Here is a 19,013-nt window from a genome sequence, read left to right on the forward strand (position 1 = left end):
AGCAGTTTCGGTTTCGTTTTCGACTCCATAGCTTTCGGTTTCGATTTACCTAGTGACTGGTAATGTTCGACCGATGGCTCGTGTGATATATTCTTAGCCGGGCCGAGACGCGGGGCTATAGAATGTTCGTTGTGATCTTGGCTAAGGCCTTCTGGCGATGCCTCAACCTGAGCCCTGAGAAGTCTTTCAGTGTCTGTTCCGGGCCCCGTACTCACTGTTGGGCCTGGTTCATCGCTCGAGTCATCATCGGCGGCTCCGATGGCTGATGCGTCGTCCCTTACCTCGACGACGTTTTCATCCTCAACGTTTTCTTCGTCGTCTTCATAATAGTTGGAGTCATGCTCCGAACCGGGATCCGACTGCTTTTCTGGATCCTCAGTCTCGACGACCTCATTGTCTTCTTCATCGAAGATATTCACCGGGTCGGGCGCTGGCTTCGTCATCATCTGCCTCGCTGCGCGTCGAAGTCTAAGCGTCTTCTTCGACCAGAATTGAGCACAAGCTAGACAGTTGGCCTCATTGTGCTCCGGAGATAGGCACTTGTTGCACACCGGATGTACATCGATGTGTGGGTACTTAGAATTACAAAGGGGGCATCGTTTGAACGGGCTCCGTTCCATCGACGATCGGGCCTCTGGTGTCGAAAAGGCCACGCAGCTCTCTTCGACATCCTGCTCGAAAAGAACTGGAACAAAGTACTCAGCACCGATCGAAATAACAATACCAACGACCCCGAAGGCCTTTTGGCCTTTAGAAAAGTTTCCGAACTTGCGTAAAGAAAGTACATCCGAACCCAATGGCGGAAAAAAACAATCTGAGGATGGAGTGGATGCCCATGCGCACTGTAGTCCGGGGGAGGAGCCACCTATCTCGTGATACTTTGAAGACTCTTCCAGGACAACAATGTGCAATCATCCGGACCCAACACTAGGCGGCGATCTATGCACAGATATGAATTCAGCAGCCCACATGCCTCGAACCTACTATTTTGCTCTGTGGGCTTGGTCGTGGCAAAGAGGTTTGTTAAGGGCCTGGGGGCATGGCAATTTCCCACTAAGGAACAATGGATTGAAGGAATGGACCCGTGCATGGGGATCAAAAAAGTGGTTTATGCTGCCAGGGTTTGTCCTAGGAAGTATGAGAAAATCTGGACCGATGGAGAGAGTCCTTCGATCTGGGGACGGGAAGCTCACAGCTGGTATAAGCCTGAGCATGGGGAGTGGTCAATCCAAATCTGGGCAGGGAAAGATGGGACATTGGCAGAGAACCTTCTTTCTTGCTATTTTGCGCCTCACCGCTCCTGTATTCACCTAATGGACATCTGTGGACAGCACCGTATTGGTCTCGCTATCTAATGTCCTGTGTCCTGCTGAGGATTCTCCTGGTGTTTTTTGTGCTGTACCGTGGTTATGCTCATTGTTTATCATTTGTTTATGCATAAAATGCTAATCAAAACATTAGAAAAAATATACGATTTCAATTGAAGTTCACTGATTGGAGCATGGCACGGACCAAAGACATCAGAAAGTAAAAACCTAAACAGAGGAAAAAAACATGTTGAGTTCCAGATTCTGGCATATGTGCATACACTCTACGGCCAGATGATATTCTTGTGATCAGAAAAGTATTATTCAGATGTTTTAAATAAGACATAGAATAACAAGGTACTACATACCTGCTATACAAGGATTACATACAAAATCATTCATCCAAAGGTTTTTATATGAATTGATTACTGTGTTAACTTCCATTAAGCCAGAAGAATGTGAGGAAAGTAACCCACAATGGTTTTCAAAAGTTGTTATAACAAGCAAAGAAATTGAGAGTACCTGAATACTGAAGATACATGCAATCCTGATCGCACACCGTATGCCTTCCAGGCAAAGTGAAGCTACTTCTGTATCATCACAGTCTTGCAAGCCCACACTGAAAGCAGCAAGGAATGGTGTCCATGCCAACTAAAAGAGTTTAACAGTATTACAATTAACACAACAATTTCGTCAACAAGAAAGATTATAAACAATGATATCATTAATCAGAATTAAACAAGTGCTTCAAGGAAGCTAAACATTGGAAACCTCTGGAATCTGGAAAGTATACACAGATTGGCTTTAGCTAAATGCAAAAAACAACTTGAACCAGTATAACTGTGGTTGTGATAATTAATAAAAAAGTGGGGTTTGTGGAATGCATTGCATAGTTAATTTACTAAAGTACTGAGGGTACGTTAAAACAATCTTATTTTCAATACCTAAGCACCAATCATTTTTTACCATATAAAGTAAACAAAGAAAGAACAGCACAGTAAAATGCAAACTATCTGAGCTGCAGATAACTATTTTCTGTATTGCTATAAGCTGCTTCGCTACATGGTCCTAATGCTGGAATATAACACCTTTGAATTCTGCACTCGATTCAGGATCTAGACTGTAGTATGTTGCAAATGTGTGAAATGGTCACAAGGTCTGTGCTCTCCAAATTACAACCATATGGAAATTTGTCAGACTAGCTGCTATATCTGCTTTTGACAAATCAAGAGATCCTAGGACTACCTAAAATTGACGATTACCGCATGTTATTATGCTGGATACAATCTAACAATCTATGACAGCCTTGGTGCTGGCATCTCTGTATGGGTGGAACTATAATTAACAAAATGTTTAGACCAGGGGTCTCCAACCTTTTCTGTAACAACAGCTACTTATGCTCAGTGAAAAATCATCCCAAGCCACTAATATAAGTGACGCAGTAGTGATCACCCCATCCAAGACTGTCACCAGTGATTACATCAGTGCAGTAGGCAGGATTGCCAGCAGCAAAAGTAAAAAAGCACTATCAATTTGGAATGCCTCTACATGGGTAACAGCCATAGCTGCAATCAAGCGGGGAACAAAATAAATAATGTGAATAATAAATCGCTGAAACTCAAATAATAGCTTTAAATACATTTTATAAAATGTAACCATTTACTCCAAAGACCAGCTTATGAGTTATAAAAATATACACATTTTTATTGTGAAAAGATGCTTTTTACTTTTGATATATATATATATATTAGTTCAACCAAGGAAAAACATCTATATTAGTAGACTGGGCTTCACACAGGAGAGATACTTATAGGGTGCTGGAGAGCTACTGGCAGCTCAAAAACTACTTGTTGGAGACGCCTGGTTTAGACTTTAGGCTTTCTAATACCCTTTTTTGACACATCCAGGATGAGAAAGCACTCTTCTGCTGGAGTGATTGGAATCGAAAACAGAAAGTTAGTTATATACACGCTTATCTTAGATGTCTAAGTGATAGCAGTTAGGAAGGGACCCTCTCCAGAAAAATGATGAAAACAGGATCTATCAAAATCGTGAACTCATAAGCACAGAGAAGAGCGAAGTTCAACTGCCAGGGGGAGAGGGCATTCTGACTGGGAAAACATAAAAACTTTCAAATAACATATAATGAATGGGATTGTAAAAAAATAAAAGAAGTCTGAGAACTACTTCACCTGGGCAAAGATAGCCACCAAGGTAACCTTCATCAAAGAGTCGTGCAAGACAAATTACCTCAAAATATAATCTGTAGCGTAACACCAATTCTTTCTGGTACATAATGAGGCTCACTGACTTCTACAAACAACACATGAAACCTCTTCCCCTTGGATATATATAATGTTCTGGAACAAGAGAGCATGGATATATTCAATGGGTTCTTGCATCTGTTTGTTTTGGAAGCATTAATGTGCACTAGGCAGCACTGCCATTTCTTGTGTGGTTGCTTTCACTGGTAAAGCATATTTGTGAATCACCACTGACAATGCCATTCCTTTCTGGAGCAATCAGGATCATTCCTGTCTTGGAAGATTTCAGTTTTGTGATAATTTTCAGGATCAGGGGTTGCAGTGAAAAAATATTATGAATTTTTGTAGTGCCACATAGAACATGTGTGTAGTTTCTAGGCCCTGTAAGTAGCACACGTCACCATTACCCATTTTATGGTAGCTACTTTACCAACAAATGGAAGAGTGAGTCTGCCTTGCCAGGAAATCAAGCTAAAATATATATATATATATATATATATATATATATATATATATATATATATATATATATCGCTTCACAATCGCTGAAAATGAAAAATGCCAACACGTCAGATCCAGAGACCACCGCCCTCTGAAATGCGTTTCTGATAGCAAAGCCTTGTAGCAGGTTATCAGAAACGCACTTCAGAGGGCGGTGGTCTCTGGATCTGACGTGTTGGCATTTTTCATTTTCAGCGATTGTGAAGCAGTCTTGAGTTTTCACCAGTGACTGAAGAGCAAGAACTTCACTGCAGTTTCTTTTATGATTCTGCTTAGAATAACTGGTTCGTTTTACGCTCCTGAAACATGGACAGTTGTGATGAAGAGATCTCAAGCAATTCGCCGGTTTCAAATTGCTTAAGGTTCCCCCAAAAAGTGACCTTATTGCCATTTGCATTCTGCTTGTTCAAGTATTATATTGGCACTAGGATTGCTTTTGAATTACCAACAACACATCTTTCAATTCTAACTGACAGCTTTATAAAACATGCTGAAATGTAAGGAGCTTCTGTACATTTATACATTGGGGTTCTTCAATGTTGAACCATGTCCCTGAAATCTAAAGTTTGAAGATGTGGGTCCTCGTCCTAGCACGAAAGCGTCTGTTACTGCAAACTAAGGGCCTGATTTAGATCTTGGAGGACAAGTTACTATGTCACAAAAGTGACGGATATACCGTCCACCAAAATATGAATCCCATTTTATACTATGGGATATATATATTTCGGCAGACGGGATATCCATCACCGTTGTGATGGAATAACCCATCCGCCAAGGTCTAAGTCAGGCCCTAAGATTAAAGACCTAATGTCATCATGTTCTCTCCCATTTTCAATGGAAGTATTTGCAATACCACTAAAACAGTGTCAACTTGCTGTTCCAATGTCCTGAATGCTGGCTTCACTGGTCCTCTACTGATCCTGGAGAGGCCTCCTGTTCCTATAAAAATGCAAGAGGGCATCTAGCCAGGTAAAGATGAGATCTGAGGAGCAGTTGGGTTACACCTTAAAGACCACAATACTTCTTCAGAATAGAAAACCATCCCTCATCTGAAGGACAGATTTTCACTATCTTTGTATTGATCAATGCACCCAAATAAGGAACTATGCATACTGAGTGAGGCACTGAATTCTCATAAAGTAATGTGAAGACTTTTCATTGTTGTCTAGATTGCCTAAAAGTCTTGCAGAACGCTGCTGTGGGAGTTTTTAGCATCCAGTTATCCACATATGGAACAAATATTCCTCTCCTTCGATCCTATTATTGTCATACAGCTGGAGAAAGCTCTCAGCACAAATCTTAAGCAGAATAACGAGCCCTTGATAATAAAATCATTATTGCTCATTGCAGTACTGAGAAATTTTCTTTCAGCAGGCAAAAGGCAAGATGCAGTGCATGGCATGTAGACTAAAGGCACATGTGCAATGGCTTTGTTGCAGCTGAAGGGAAATCTGGTCAAGGAAAATGCTACATACCCAGTATGGATCTATTCTTGCCCTATAAATCTGTAGATTCATATGTGTTAGCAAAGATCGCCATCTGGTGTTGGGTCCGGATGTTTGCACTTTGTTTTTCTTTGGAGAAGTGTTTGTAGTCACAAGGTAGGTGACTCCTCCCTTTGGTGATAGTGCACATGGGCATCGACTCCTTCCCCAGATTGCTTTGCCGTGAGGGTTGAGATGGAGTTAGTAACAATAGAAAGAGATGTCCATGTATAATGTATCTAAGTAAGATAATAATGAAATGAAATTAGATTTGTAAAGCGCATGGCTGCCCGAAAGCGTCCCAGCGCTGCCTAACAAATAACAGAAAGCTCAAAAGGAACAAACATTTTTAAGGAGTTTTAGGGAAAAGAAAAGATTTAAGGAGCTTTCGGAACTTGAGAAGGGAAGGTTCAGTGCGAATGTGCGTCGGGAGGGCGTTCCAATTCTTCGCCGCATTCACAGAGAAGAGGCGGCCTCCCGTGCCAGCCTTCCTTACTCTAGGAACTATGGCAAGATTTTCAAGGTCCGAGCGGAGGGCCCGAGGGGGTCTATAGGGACAGATCAGGCTTCTCAGGGCCGGGGGGCCTTTGCCTTGGAGTGTTTTGTGGACCATGCAGGATGATTTAAAGGCAATTTGCTCGCGTACTGGGAGCCAGTGAAGAGCTCTCAGCAATGGTTTGGCAGACGCTCTTCTTGAAGCCTCCATGAGCATCCTGGCAGCAGCATTTTGCACCCGTTGTAAGATGTTAATGGTGGCTTCTGGTGCTGCCAGATGTAGCGCGTTGCTGTAGTCCAATCTGGACAAAATCAATCCCTGGATCAATACTTTCCTGGACTGAAAGGGTAACAGGTAGAGAACTTTCCGCACTGTTCGGAGCAGGCCAAAACATACGCCCGCAACTTTCTGGGCATGTGACCTAAAGGTTAGTTTGGGCTCAAACCAAACCCCTAGGCTTTTGATTTTCTCTTTTGGTGGGGGCAACTCGCCCATGCAGGGTGGCCAAAAGGCTTTGGGCAGGGATGTAAATTGGTGGCCTAGAATAAGGATCTCAGCCTTTGCTCCATTCAGTTTGAGCTTAGAACTGGTCATCCAGGAGAAGATTCCAGTGAGGCAGGCCGAAAGATTATCTGAACATGCCACTTGTTGCGTCAGCGAGACGACTAATTGGGTGTCATCTGCGTAGGTGACGCATTTAATCCCGAAAGGGGCTACTACCTCCTCCAGTGGGGCCATATACACGTTAAACAAAGTAGGGCTCAGTGATGAGCCCGGAGGAACTCCACACTGGAGGGGGGTAGATTTGGACATGATGCCGTTTTCCCAGATCCTGAATGCGCGTTTGTCCAAAAAGGATTCAAGCCATCCCAGGGCTGACCCTGCAATCCCCAAACAAGCAAGACGGTGGACTAGTATTTTGTGGTCCACCGTGTCAAATGCGGCGCTTAGATACTGCAACAGATAAAGGTACCCAGGGAGGCGGTGGGTGCATATGAATCTACAGCTTTATATGCCAAGAACAGATGCATACTGGGTAAGTAGCATTTTCCGTTTGAGCCATACGAGCTGTAGATCATATACGTTAATATAGACTTTATATCCATTATCTTCCCAGCGGTGGCTAACCTGTATCTGTTGTAGTGGTTTGAAATAGTGTTCTTAAAACTGCCTGCCCCACACTAGCTTCTTGTTTTGCTAACACATCTACACAAAGTGCTTTGTGAATGTGTGTGGTGTAGACCATTTTGCAGCCTTGCAGGTGTTATCTAAGGGTATGTTCCCTAAAAATCCCATAGAAGCCCCTAGTTTGTGTGTAGAGTGCACTCTAGGGGGAATTGCTAAGGTGCGTTTAGCCTTGAGGTAGCATATCTGGATGCACTTAACTATCCATTGTGCAATACCTGCATTTGAAATGGGATTGCCTTTATGTGGTGGGGAAAAAGCAACAAAGAGCTGTTTCGTTTTTCTAAAAGACTTGGTTCTCTCAATATAATAAAGTATTGCTCTTTTTACATCTAACGTGTGAAGAGCACGTTCTGCTACTGAGTCTGGCTGAGGAAAAAACTTCAGTAACCCAACAGACTGGTTGAGGTGAAAGGCTGAAACTACTTTACGTACAAATTTTAGGTTAGTCCTAAGAGCCACTTTATTGTGGTGAATTTGTAAAAATGATTCTTGTATGGTTAGTGCCTAAAGCTCACCACCTCTTCTAAGAGATGTGATGGCTATAAGGAAGGCTACCTTCCAAGTTAGAAACTGTAGTTCGCGTTTGTGCAATGGCTCAAATAGCGGGCCCGTGAGTCTTGTAAGGACTATGTTAAGATTCCACGCGGGAGAACGTGGAAGTCTAGGAGGAATGATTCTTTTGAGTCCTTCTATAAAAACTTTGATAGCGGGTACCCGAAAGAAAGACAGGTGTTGTCTGTTTTGTAGGTAAGCCGCTATTGCGGCAAGATGTAATCGTATAGATGTATATGCTAAGTTAACACGTTGTAAATGTAACAGATAGCAAATTATGTTTTGAGTAGAAGCATCTAATGGATTGATTTTATTATAAGTACAATAAATTACAAATCTTTACCATTTTGCTGCATAGCATGCTCTTGTGGTAGGGCGTCTAGTCTCTTTAATGACGTCCATGCAGCCTGGCGGTAGATTAACGTAGCCAAACTCTATGATTTCAGGTGCCAGATCGCAAGGTTGAGTTGACGGGATCTGGGTGTCTTATCTCCATGGTTCTGTGTGAGAGGTGTAACTTCTGGTGAGGAACTACTAATAGTTCTAAAAGGGTTGTGTACCATGGTTGTCGAGCCCATGTGGGAGCAACTAGAATCATTGTGAGAGAATGCTGTTTGAGCTTCCAAACCACTAATGGAATTAGCGGGAGAGGTGGAAAAGCGTAAGCAAATTTCCCTGACCAATTCACGCACAGCGCTTTGCCTTTGGACAGTAGGTGGTGATACCTGGACGCAAAGTTTGGGCATTTTGCGTTGAGGGGTGTGGCGAACAGATCTAGTTCTGGGTGGCCCCAGATCTGGAAAAAAATGGGAGGAGTACTTGAGGATGTAGTTCCCATTTGTGGATCTGCTGTCTTTGACAACAGAGCAGATCTGCAATCTAATTGTTTACTCCTGGGAGATGTTGTGCAAGGAGATATATCTTTTGAGGTGTGGCCCATTTCCATATGCTTTGAGCTAGGTGTGAAAGCTGTAAAGAGTGTGTCCCCCCTTGTTTTTGTATGTAGTACATTGCTGTCAAATTGTCTGTACGGACTAGGACAGCCTTGCCTACTATGTTTAGTTTAAAAGCTTTCAATGCCAGAAAAATTGCTACCAGCTCCAGATGGTTTATGTGGAGTTGCTTTTGTTGTAGTGTCCATACGCCTTGAATGGTATATTGTTGAAGATGTGCTCCCCAACCAGTGAGGGATGCGTCTGCTGTGAGTAGTATCTGTGGAACCGGGTCGAGGAATGGACGCCCTTTGGAAAGGTTTTATGTGTTCCACCACTGCAGAGAGCGATTAGTGCGGCCATCCATCAACACCGGATAGTTTAACTGACCTTGAGTCTGGTTCCACTGACATGCTAAGCATTCCTGTAGGGGACGCATTTGGAGTCTTGCGTAAGGAACAATTAGAATCCAAGACACCATCATTCTGATTAACTGCATAAACACTCGGGCTGGCAGTGAGTGTTGTGGTAGAAATTGTAATATCAGTGTTTGCATGTTGCGTATTCTGACTGGGTTGGGGAACGCTAGAGGTTTGCGGGTGTCTATTGTAGCTCCTAGATACTCTTGTGTATGGAGGGATGCAGATGAGACTTGGCGAGGTTCACAGTAAATCCCAAGTCGTGAAGTAGTTGAACTGTTTTGTGAGTGTGGTGTAGGCAGCTGTGTTGCGACTTGGCTTTTATTAGCAAGTCGTGTAAGTAAGGGAATTCATGAATGTGTTGTCTTCTTAAGTGAGCTGCTACTACTACTAGGCACTTGGTGAACACTCTTGGTGCTGTAGTGACCCCGAATGGGAGGACTTTGAATTGGTAGTTTTGTACGTTCACCACGATCCAGAGTTATTTCCTGTGAGCCGAGTGAAAAGGAAATTGAAAATAGGCGTCCTTTATATCTTGAGTGGAAAGAAAGTCGCCTTGCTGAAGCAATGGGAGCACCTTTTTGTAGGGTGACCATGTGGAAGTGGTCCGATTGAATGTAGAGGTTTAGCTGTCTGTGATCCAGTATGGGCCTGAGAGAGCCGTCCTTTTTGGGAATTAAAAAGTATAGGGAGTACACTCCTGTCCCTTGGTGGTGTAAGAGAACTGGTTCTTTTGCATGTTTTTGTAACATAGAGAGGACCTCTTGTTTTAACAGGGTGAGATGTTCGGGTGACAGTGCTGGTAAGTTCCAGGCAATAAACATTTTGGATAATTTGCATTACCCACCTGTCTGAGTTGATTGAATTCCAGACATGTAGGAACTGTGAGAGACATCCCCCGACGGCAGTGGAATAGTCGGGGGTAATGGAGGGAAGTCACTGTTTGTTGGCAGGGGAAGTGCGGGTGGAGTTGCCTCTTCCTCTGCCTTTGTATTGTTTCCTCTGTAACCTCCTCGAAAATAGCCTGGAGAGGCTAGTTTGGTTGTTCCCCTTGTAAGTGTAGAAGGAGCGACAAAAGGAGCCCCTGCTAGATGGTAATTGTAGGGCTCCCATGGATTTTGCAGTGTCAGTATCTTTCTTCATTTTTTTCTAATGAAGTATCCACTGTTGGCCTGAAAAGATGCTCCTTATCCAAAGGGTGATTATGAGATTCGAAGCCATGCTTGTCTCCGGAGGAGTATGCTAGTGCTAATAGCACACAAAGCTGTGTCTGCAGCATCTGCACCGCATTTTATGGAAGTGTTTGTGATGAGCTTTCCTTCCTGAATGAGGTTGTTAGCTTTGGCCCTATGTTCTTCTGGTAAATGTTGTAGAAGCTTTTCTAATTTGTGATAATGTGCCCTGACGTAACGTGCCAATAGAGCTTGAGCATTGGCAATACGCCAAGAGCTGGCGACCTGGGAAGCTACCTTTTTGCCTGAGACATCGATACGTTTTGACTCCTTATCAGGAGGAGGAGCATCCCCAGTTGTTTGAGAGTTAGCTCTCTTGCGGGCATTAGACACAACAAGAGAGTCTAGTGGTAACTGACCTTTTATGTATACAGGGTCTGAAGGAGCGGCCTTGTATTTTTTATCTGCTGAGGTGCTAGTATTCGGGCTCTAACTGGATCCTTGAATACCTTGTTAGTATGTTTTAACATGCCTTTTAGCATGGGTAGGGTTAGCAGACCTTTGTGAATGTGTGAACGTTTTTACAAGAATAACCTCTTCTAGAGGGTCACTATGTAGTTCCACCCCTTGATATGGGCAGCCCTGTTGATGAGTTGTGCAAAGCCAATTTAGTCATCAGGTGGGGAAGGCCTAAAGGGATATAGATCAGGGTAATTTGGTACCTTTAAGATTTAAAATAAATGCATAAAGCCTCACCTCGTGACTTGTGCCAAGTGTGTGCTGCATATTTTTCCAGTTGTGTGCTGTAGAATTCTTTTAGCAGTGCTGCACACATCATCACTAGTGTCCTCCAAAATTTTAGGGGTCAGGCCATAGTGAATGTTTTATTGTGGACATATGCGCCACAGTGCCCACAGCATTGATTAATTTGAGCCAGTGGTTTCGGATGCTCAGCACCTGCACTTATGACAGTCTGCTACATGATAGCGCTGTTTGTTTAAATTCGAGATGAACACAAAACAAAGTTGTGTATTAATTCAATATACATTAAAAATGACTAATGCCTTCTGCCCAAACCATTCTTTTAGTTTGGGACCTGGAATAGTTTGAATTGTCATACTTGCAGGGTGTGATGGATAGTAATTGTGTATAGCGGGGCAGCCAGAAGCAACGGGGAACGAGAATCAACGAGAACGCAGCAAAGAGAACTTAATGACGCAGCTGTCTTGCACCACTGAGCTTGCTTTCCATTTTTTTTTTAGTTGCTCGTCCTCCGAACTCCGCAGCTGCCTTCCTCTTCCGGGACTGCTGCCTGGGCGCCCGGTACAGACTTCCCCTGACTTGGATGACCGAGGTGATATTGGCGACCTTCAACCTTTCCTCCCACCAGAACCAACTGCTTCTTTCCCCATTCAGCTCTGCTTTTGGGATAGGCTTTAAATGTTGGCTTTTTTTTATCAGATTTTTGTCTACCCGCAATCCCGCCATATTATTTACGTAGCTCTTGGGATCCGTGTCCTGGTTCCTCCATCTTGCGGTTTTGACTGTCCCCCTGATTGATCCTTGCCACTGGTCAGTCCCCTCTGCCGCCGGAGTGACCACTGCCTTTTGTTGACTCCCTCTGAGTCAACTACACCACTCTCTTCTTGTTTGCCCACTGTGAGGCACCTTTTCACTCCTTCCTTCACACCCCTTCCATTTCTAATTTTCTACCCGACCCAGTAAAGAAGTCTGGCACAGGTTTTTGTTGATCCCTGGACCCTCTCCAGTTTTGTTTGACTTGCTTACTCTGACTTTTGGTATCCACTGAAGTTCTGTTCTCCATGACCAGTCTTCCTGACTTGATATGTATTCCTAAGCCTTTACTTTCCCCCCCTCTACCATTTATGCTCCTTAGGACTTGTTTTCTATGTTATCTTATGCTCTAGCAACAGATGTATTTATGTAACATTATCTTCTCTATGCTATGTTATGCTCTAGAAACTAATGTAACTATGTAACACTGTTCTGTTGTAACCATATCCTCATGCAAAGCACTCCGATACCTCCGGGTCTAGCCATAGCTACATAAAACTCTTCAAATAAATAAAAAGATATATATATATATCTGGATCCTTATTGTAATCACCCCATGGGTCAGTGTTGTGTGGCATGTCTGGGTCTTGCGGGATAGGATGATCATCATCCCCAATCCCATTCCTATCCCATCCTCATCATCGAAATCGTCATCCTGTGAGTCAGATGACATTGGAGGAGGTGAATTTGATGGTGTGATGTTTGGAATAGGAGGAGGAGATGGAGGTTTATAAGGGGGAGAAGGGTTGGAACCCATGTCTCTTTTTTGCTTAAGAGGTATAGGGGCCTCTTGTGGAAGGTCTAACTTCCGTTTTTTGGGAAGAGTAGCCATAAGTTGTCCAGTGTTGGGATCAATACTGAGTTTTTCTGTTTTTGGTCAAAAGGTGGTTCTTCAGCTTGAAGTTCTTTGGAAGGAGTCTCTGTTTCTCTTGGAGTAGATTTCGGCATCAAAGATTTTTGTCTTTGGGTGCCGAGTGTTTGGGATCTTGTTCTTTAGTTTTAGCCGGTTTAGGCTGTGTAGCCTACAGAGTGGTTTCTTCCAGCTCCGGAGGTTGTCGGCTCCCAGCTTTTAGGTGTGAAGCGTTCCGGCTCTCAAGCATTTCAGCTCGGACGACATCAGTTCTGGCTCTTTTGGCTTGGAGGGTTTCGGCTCCGAGGCTTTCAGTGCCGAAGATGTCCTCCGTACCAACGACGTGGGAAGAGTCCCATGTTTGTCCTTATGTTTCGGTGCTGAGGTGTTGGTTCGACACCGGACTGGGATCGGCTGGAGCCTGAGCCGGAAGGCCTGTGTTTGTGTTTTATAGCCGGGCCGGAGGGCGGAGCATCTGAAACTTTATCACGGTGTCGACCAGAGCCTGAGGGCAAGGGTGATATGGAGCCTTTCCCTTAGCTTGGGTGGGCACATGAGGGTCTGTACTCGTGGTCTGTTGAGCCAGAGTGATGTTCAGGTCTTCTGCCATGTCAGAGTCAGCTTCGGACACGGAGACCAGTTCTTCTTCTTCTTCTTCTGCGGCAGGACTGTGTTGTGGTTCGTCGCCAAAGATGTCCGGTACTGATTCGCTGCTGAGTTGCATCTTGTCGTGTCGAGCCAGACAATCACGGATATCTTCTTTGATTGGATTGATCGACATGCTTCGCAGGATGATTCTTCGTGTTCCGGGGATAGGCACAGGTTGCAGACGTCGTGCAGGTTGGTGCATGGAAATTTAGCACGAAGCCCGGGACCTAGCTTGAACGGAGTCCGAACCATCGACTGCTGGGGTAGTCGGTTAGCATAGCCCCCACGGACTGCCTCGAGGTTCTTGATTGAAGGTTTCACAGTTTGGACGATAAGTGACGAATGGGAAATCGTGATCGAAGACAATACCGTAGAGAGTAGAGGATTGCGCATCGAAGGGGTTCAAGAACGATACCGGAGCGCAGAGCAGTGCAACAATACAGATCCAAACCCGATGACGGAAAAAAATAATCTGGGGATAGAGTCGAGGCCCATGCGCACTACCACCAAAGAGAGGAGTCACCTACCTCGTGACTACAAAGACTTCTCCGAAGAAAAACTAAGTGCAAACATCCGTGCCCAACACCAGATGGTGATGTATGCAACAGCTCATATGCCTCAAACATTATTATCTTTACAACTTGTTTTCGGTTTCTTAGGTGTAAAATGGTCCTACATCCTTGTTTGTTTGGACTTTCTTTCACACACAAAGTATTTTTGACTAAAATAATTTGCTTTTGTTTCTTTGCTTCCTTATGATTGACTGCTAAAACAAACTTCTAAAATCTGCTGGTGAAGATCGAATTGTTTGGACTTTGTTGATGGTGTGTTTCGGAAACAGAAATTTCAACCTCAGAGTATAGCCTTGCCTCAAAATACTAACACCCATCTGTATTTTATGTGTTGCCACTGCCTTTTGAAAATTAGAAATCCACAGGTGTGGCCAAAAATCCTGTTGAGTACACACTGATGAATATTATAACATTCGACTGGTGGAGTTAAAAAAGCTTTCCCTTCAGGGGTCAAGGTAAAAAAATTAAAACAGATTTACACTAAGATGCTTCCTGGGATTTTATGAAGTTTTTGTCTTCAAAGTGAACCGGGTAACACAGCCTGCTTCTACACAGGTCTCTAGAATTGTAGCAGCTTGTTTTATGTTCTTAAGATGTACACCAAGCTTTGGGACGTCTTATAGGGCGGACTAAAACTCCGGTTGGACTCGGATCAGGAGGGAGTTCTTAGATAAAAGCTACTGGAAAAAGGAGGGATCCAGATCAGAAAATGTTAAATACCTTGTAGTTACCGGGTATGACAACTTTATTCACAGGCGACTGCAGGTATATCTAATATCTATATATATATTTTTTTAAGATACTCCGGCATTATACATCTTTTTAAATATTAAGAGTGTATGCATCTCTGATACTCGCAGCAGACTAGAAAGGACTACCTTTCCCAGCCGCCGCGTACCTGAAAATGAGTGGAACTACGTTGTGTGTCACATGCCCAGCTTGTCCGTCAGTACTACTAGTCGAGGCTGACTGGAACTTCATTTCCCAGCTAATCCACAATCCAAGATGAGTAGAATTACGTGGCACATCATGTGCCATTCCCGGAACCAGCACAGAGAGACCTGGGTCTTATAACACAGATCAGCCGCCCCCTTTGCCTGCACCAAAGGCAATGAGTGTTGTGTATGATCTGAAGTGTGTGAAACGGGGCAATTAAATAGTTACATACTGTTGTAGCACAAATTCTTGGAGCATATGGGTGACTGAGCAAAACAAAGCGGGTCACTACTCCTCCCTAAAAAGTATGTTGCAAAAGCAAATTGACCTCTAGGTCACTCTGGGGACAGGGCTGTAGAAACCCTTTATGATGGCAAATGCGGTATTATCAAAGTATTTTTGTAGTGAGCATGAAGGGTGGGTGAAGGCATTTGTCGTCTGTAAACCTAACACCATGTGGTCTGTTATGCCAATAGAACTATGTGTATTGCGGCACTGGGAACTATGCATTTGTAAGCCCTGGCAGGGCAGTGCTGGGAACTATGCATTTGTAAGCCCTGGCAGGGCAGTGATTGGTGCACTCTAACGAACAACAGGGGAGAAGTGGTATTACAGAATGTCTGACAACTTTGACCTTGTATGATAATCTCCTTTTCAAAGAAAGTTGGAATGCGACAGATGGCAGCATGAAAGGGGATACCTCTTAAGAATGTGGTGGCAGATTAAACAGATAGAAGTAACCTCTAACACAGAGTATTGCTGAAAAAGCGAGTCTTTATTTAAGGTACAAAGCGTGACTGCAAGAATACTTTGGCATATGCCATCTATGGGTAGCCTTATGACATTTACTCACTTATTGCAGTGAATTCCACTGGACCTAACTTACATTAAGATTACAACGTGTCCTATAACTCCTGTCCTCCCCCCTTTTTTCTTGCCTTCTACTAGTGTGTGACAATAAAGGACATTGTCCCATCCTTGGCCAGGAAGCCGCTATCCCCTAAAGTTTAGGATAAGGGACACTTTCCATCTATGTAGATAGGAAGTTTAATAAGTAATACTCACGTTGATAGTGACAACATAATTCATCTGTGCATGTTCATTCTCATATGTCACGTGTGTTATCGTTACAGTGGCATGCTGTGCAGTGTCACCTGAATGTCTAAGTATCTTGAATCACAGTAGAGTATGCCTCATTCAGGTAAGCATGTAAATTAATTTCCCCTTGTTTTTTTCTCAGTATTATTTTCATAATCGGTTAATTTGATCTGCACCCTTACTCAGGTATGACTCTCCTTAGTGTACTATTTGTTTGTTTCTTTAGTATAAAAATAAACTTGGAGGCATTGCCGCTGGGTAGTCAGGGATCCCTTGCCCTGAGGAATGTCCCAGACCTGCTAGTACTTCAGAGTAGGGCATAAACATGTCGGCCTAACAAAGATGATCTGGGCCATTGCTCTCAACCCACCATCTCACCTCAGTTTTTAGTTATGCCTGTAGTCCCTTATGAATAAAGGTGTCACACCGAAGAACTACAAGATATTTTTTATTGTCTGATCTGGATCCCTCCTTTGTCCAGTAGCTTTTATCTAAGAACTACACCCTGATCTGAGTCCAATAGGAAGTTGAGTCGCCATGTTGGCACTGTCCTACTAGTGTGGGAAGAGATTGCAGGTGATGAAGTATGACACAAATATGTGTGTGAGGCCTCCTCTTCCATAAGGATGGACTTCTCTAGGCACCTGAACTGTATTTCTCTATTTTGACTCAGTTTCCTAGTTACGAATAAAGTCAAGTATATCTACACAGCTATCATACTTTGTGTGGTTGTTGTGACTGCTCATTCTCAATATATATACTATACCACATATACTGTACAAATCCAGAGTGCTGCACACAACTGTGGTTTTTCAATTGGGTTGTGCCGAATAAAAAAAAAGAAGGAAGGATGCAGCAGGGATACAGAATCAAAGGTAGGAGATTACAGTGAAGATGGAGCGGGTACTGAGGTGCAGATTACAGGGAGGATAGACGAAGCAAAGAGAGTGGCAGAGCCATAATGAGGTATTCCAAGGGGAGCTAGTAGAATTAATTTTTATATATCTAAGTGGTTGCAACAACATGCAAGAGATGATGCTTTAATACAAAGTAATTAGCAAATGAGACCAATAAAAGTGTCAATTTATTAGTGGATATCAATTAAATGCAGCTTTTAACCTAGAAAACCAATTACAGTAGGTAGCATCCATTAATTTCCCCAGTGCCCCATGTCGTTAACCACCTGTGCAGAGGAAAAGCGCATCCCACCGTTTCTGAAATTAATTTAACAATTCAGCGTTTTCTTGGAAGGCTAAGGATTTATAGTCCATACTTGGTAAGGTTTACAGAATACGGACACACAATTCTTACCTGTAAACTGATGTGCAAATGAGCACTGGTTCTACAAGTTGGATCCATGGCATACACCATAATATAATCAAATTCACAGGAACACGAATTTCAGAAACTCACCTTGAACATTGGCCTCACATGCTCTAAATGTGTTGCACTTGTGAAAGGAGCCTGCACGTGGCTCACTGCCTCCATTAAGGCTTTTGCAGTTTTAGCCATCTGTTCCATTTCTAAGTTATACAACAGTCGTCTTTGCTTCTCGCTAGCTACACCTATAATAGAATATGATGACCAGTTATTAATTATTGTTATGCCTTATTGGCAGATGTAATTCATTATGACACACCACACTGCTCATACTATTTAAATGAATACACTGCTAAAACATGCAAATATTCATGCTCAATCTAATATCAGTTATGAAGACATTGCTCCTGCTAAGAGCAACAGAAAAGCGGGGATTCATTTTCTATTCAGACTGGATTAATCTGCAGGGTAATTCTTTCGGATTCATTTTATGTAACCTAAATGAAGCATGAGGTGATATACAACAGAAGGATTCTATGACATCAGGAAGCAACAAAACAATAACAAAGTACTTCAGCATTCAGAATGGAAGTACTAGAACAATCATATCAGTAGCAAGAGGAGCAATGATAGTGCAGTGAAATGTACACTCCTCTGAGAGGCAACAGCAAAGTGGGGGGACAAACGCAGAAGCATAAGGAGTTTAATAAAATCAGAGCATATGGGTAGGGGAGGGAAAGGGAGGAGCAACAGCAGAGACTGAAGATGGGGTTCAAAAAGACATTTAAAAAAGTTGGACTGGAAGGATAGGAGAAAGGAATAGGCAAGCAGAGGGGGGAGGGAGTCTTACACTTACAGTAACAAAAACACATACACTCCTCATGGAGTTAAAGCAAAAAAAAAAAGCATTTGCAAAGCAATTGGTCTCGCATTTATGTGAGTTTTAGCTATTGGCATTGTAAATGACAATACCTTGAATGTATGTTTTGGTTTTTAAAATGTAAATAAAAGAGATTGTCATTTACAATGCCAATACCTTAAACTCGCGTAAAGGCGAGACCTATTGCATTGTAAATTCTTGTTTGTAAATTGCTTTGGAACGCGAAAATATGTTAAAAACACGAATATTTCTGCACAGAGCAGCACAAAAAGCGACAAAAAATATAACAACATATTTCAAATTCAAGACATAAAACACAAGAACGCCTAAAAATAAATTGCTATAGTCTTTAAAAATAAATTGCTATAACTTTAAAATACAACAAATATACAGAACAACATGTCAAAACGAGCATCTTAAAAATTCAATTCCTCGGCCTCTCTGTCACAGACAGAACGCCTCAATGTGGGGAGAGAATGTAGTCCCACAGCTAGACTGCTGACTTTGGAGCTGGGAAACCAAGGTTCGAGCCTTGGGGTCGAATCCATATCCTGTGATTCTGGGCAAATTACTTAATCTTCCCATGCCTACCAAAAATATGAATATGTCCTTGTGTAACGTAACTGATGCTCATGTAAAGCGACCCAATACCTTCGGGTAGAGTTTGCACTATATAAATATGCAAAAAAAAAATGTGTAGGAAGATGACAAAAGTCTAGCGCACTCTAGAAGTCGGAACGGTAGTGCAGATGTCTCGCTGCCGGGCGGAAGCCAATTGGTATTGGACTAAATCCTTAGTCGCGTTCCTTGAAAGCCAAT

At 43.0% G+C, this 19,013-nt stretch overlaps 1 protein-coding gene across 1 annotated transcript in view; it reads right to left on the reverse strand.

The window, feature by feature from the left end:
- The window catches only part of ARFGEF1 (ARF guanine nucleotide exchange factor 1), a 1,029,389-nt gene that overhangs the window by 160,757 nt on the left and 849,619 nt on the right, over nt 1-19,013 (reverse strand). The window contains exons 19-20 of the mRNA XM_086918014.1: nt 17,408-17,559; nt 1,830-1,958 (exon numbers count right to left, since the gene is read on the reverse strand). Of these exons, the coding sequence (XP_086774140.1) occupies nt 1,830-1,958; nt 17,408-17,559 (281 nt within the window). The remainder of the gene's footprint in view (nt 1-1,829; nt 1,959-17,407; nt 17,560-19,013) is intronic.

The sequence above is a fragment of the Lissotriton vulgaris genome, chromosome 4_1 (assembly GCF_964263255.1).
Source record: "Lissotriton vulgaris chromosome 4_1, aLisVul1.2, whole genome shotgun sequence".
NCBI lineage: Eukaryota > Metazoa > Chordata > Amphibia > Caudata > Salamandridae > Lissotriton > Lissotriton vulgaris.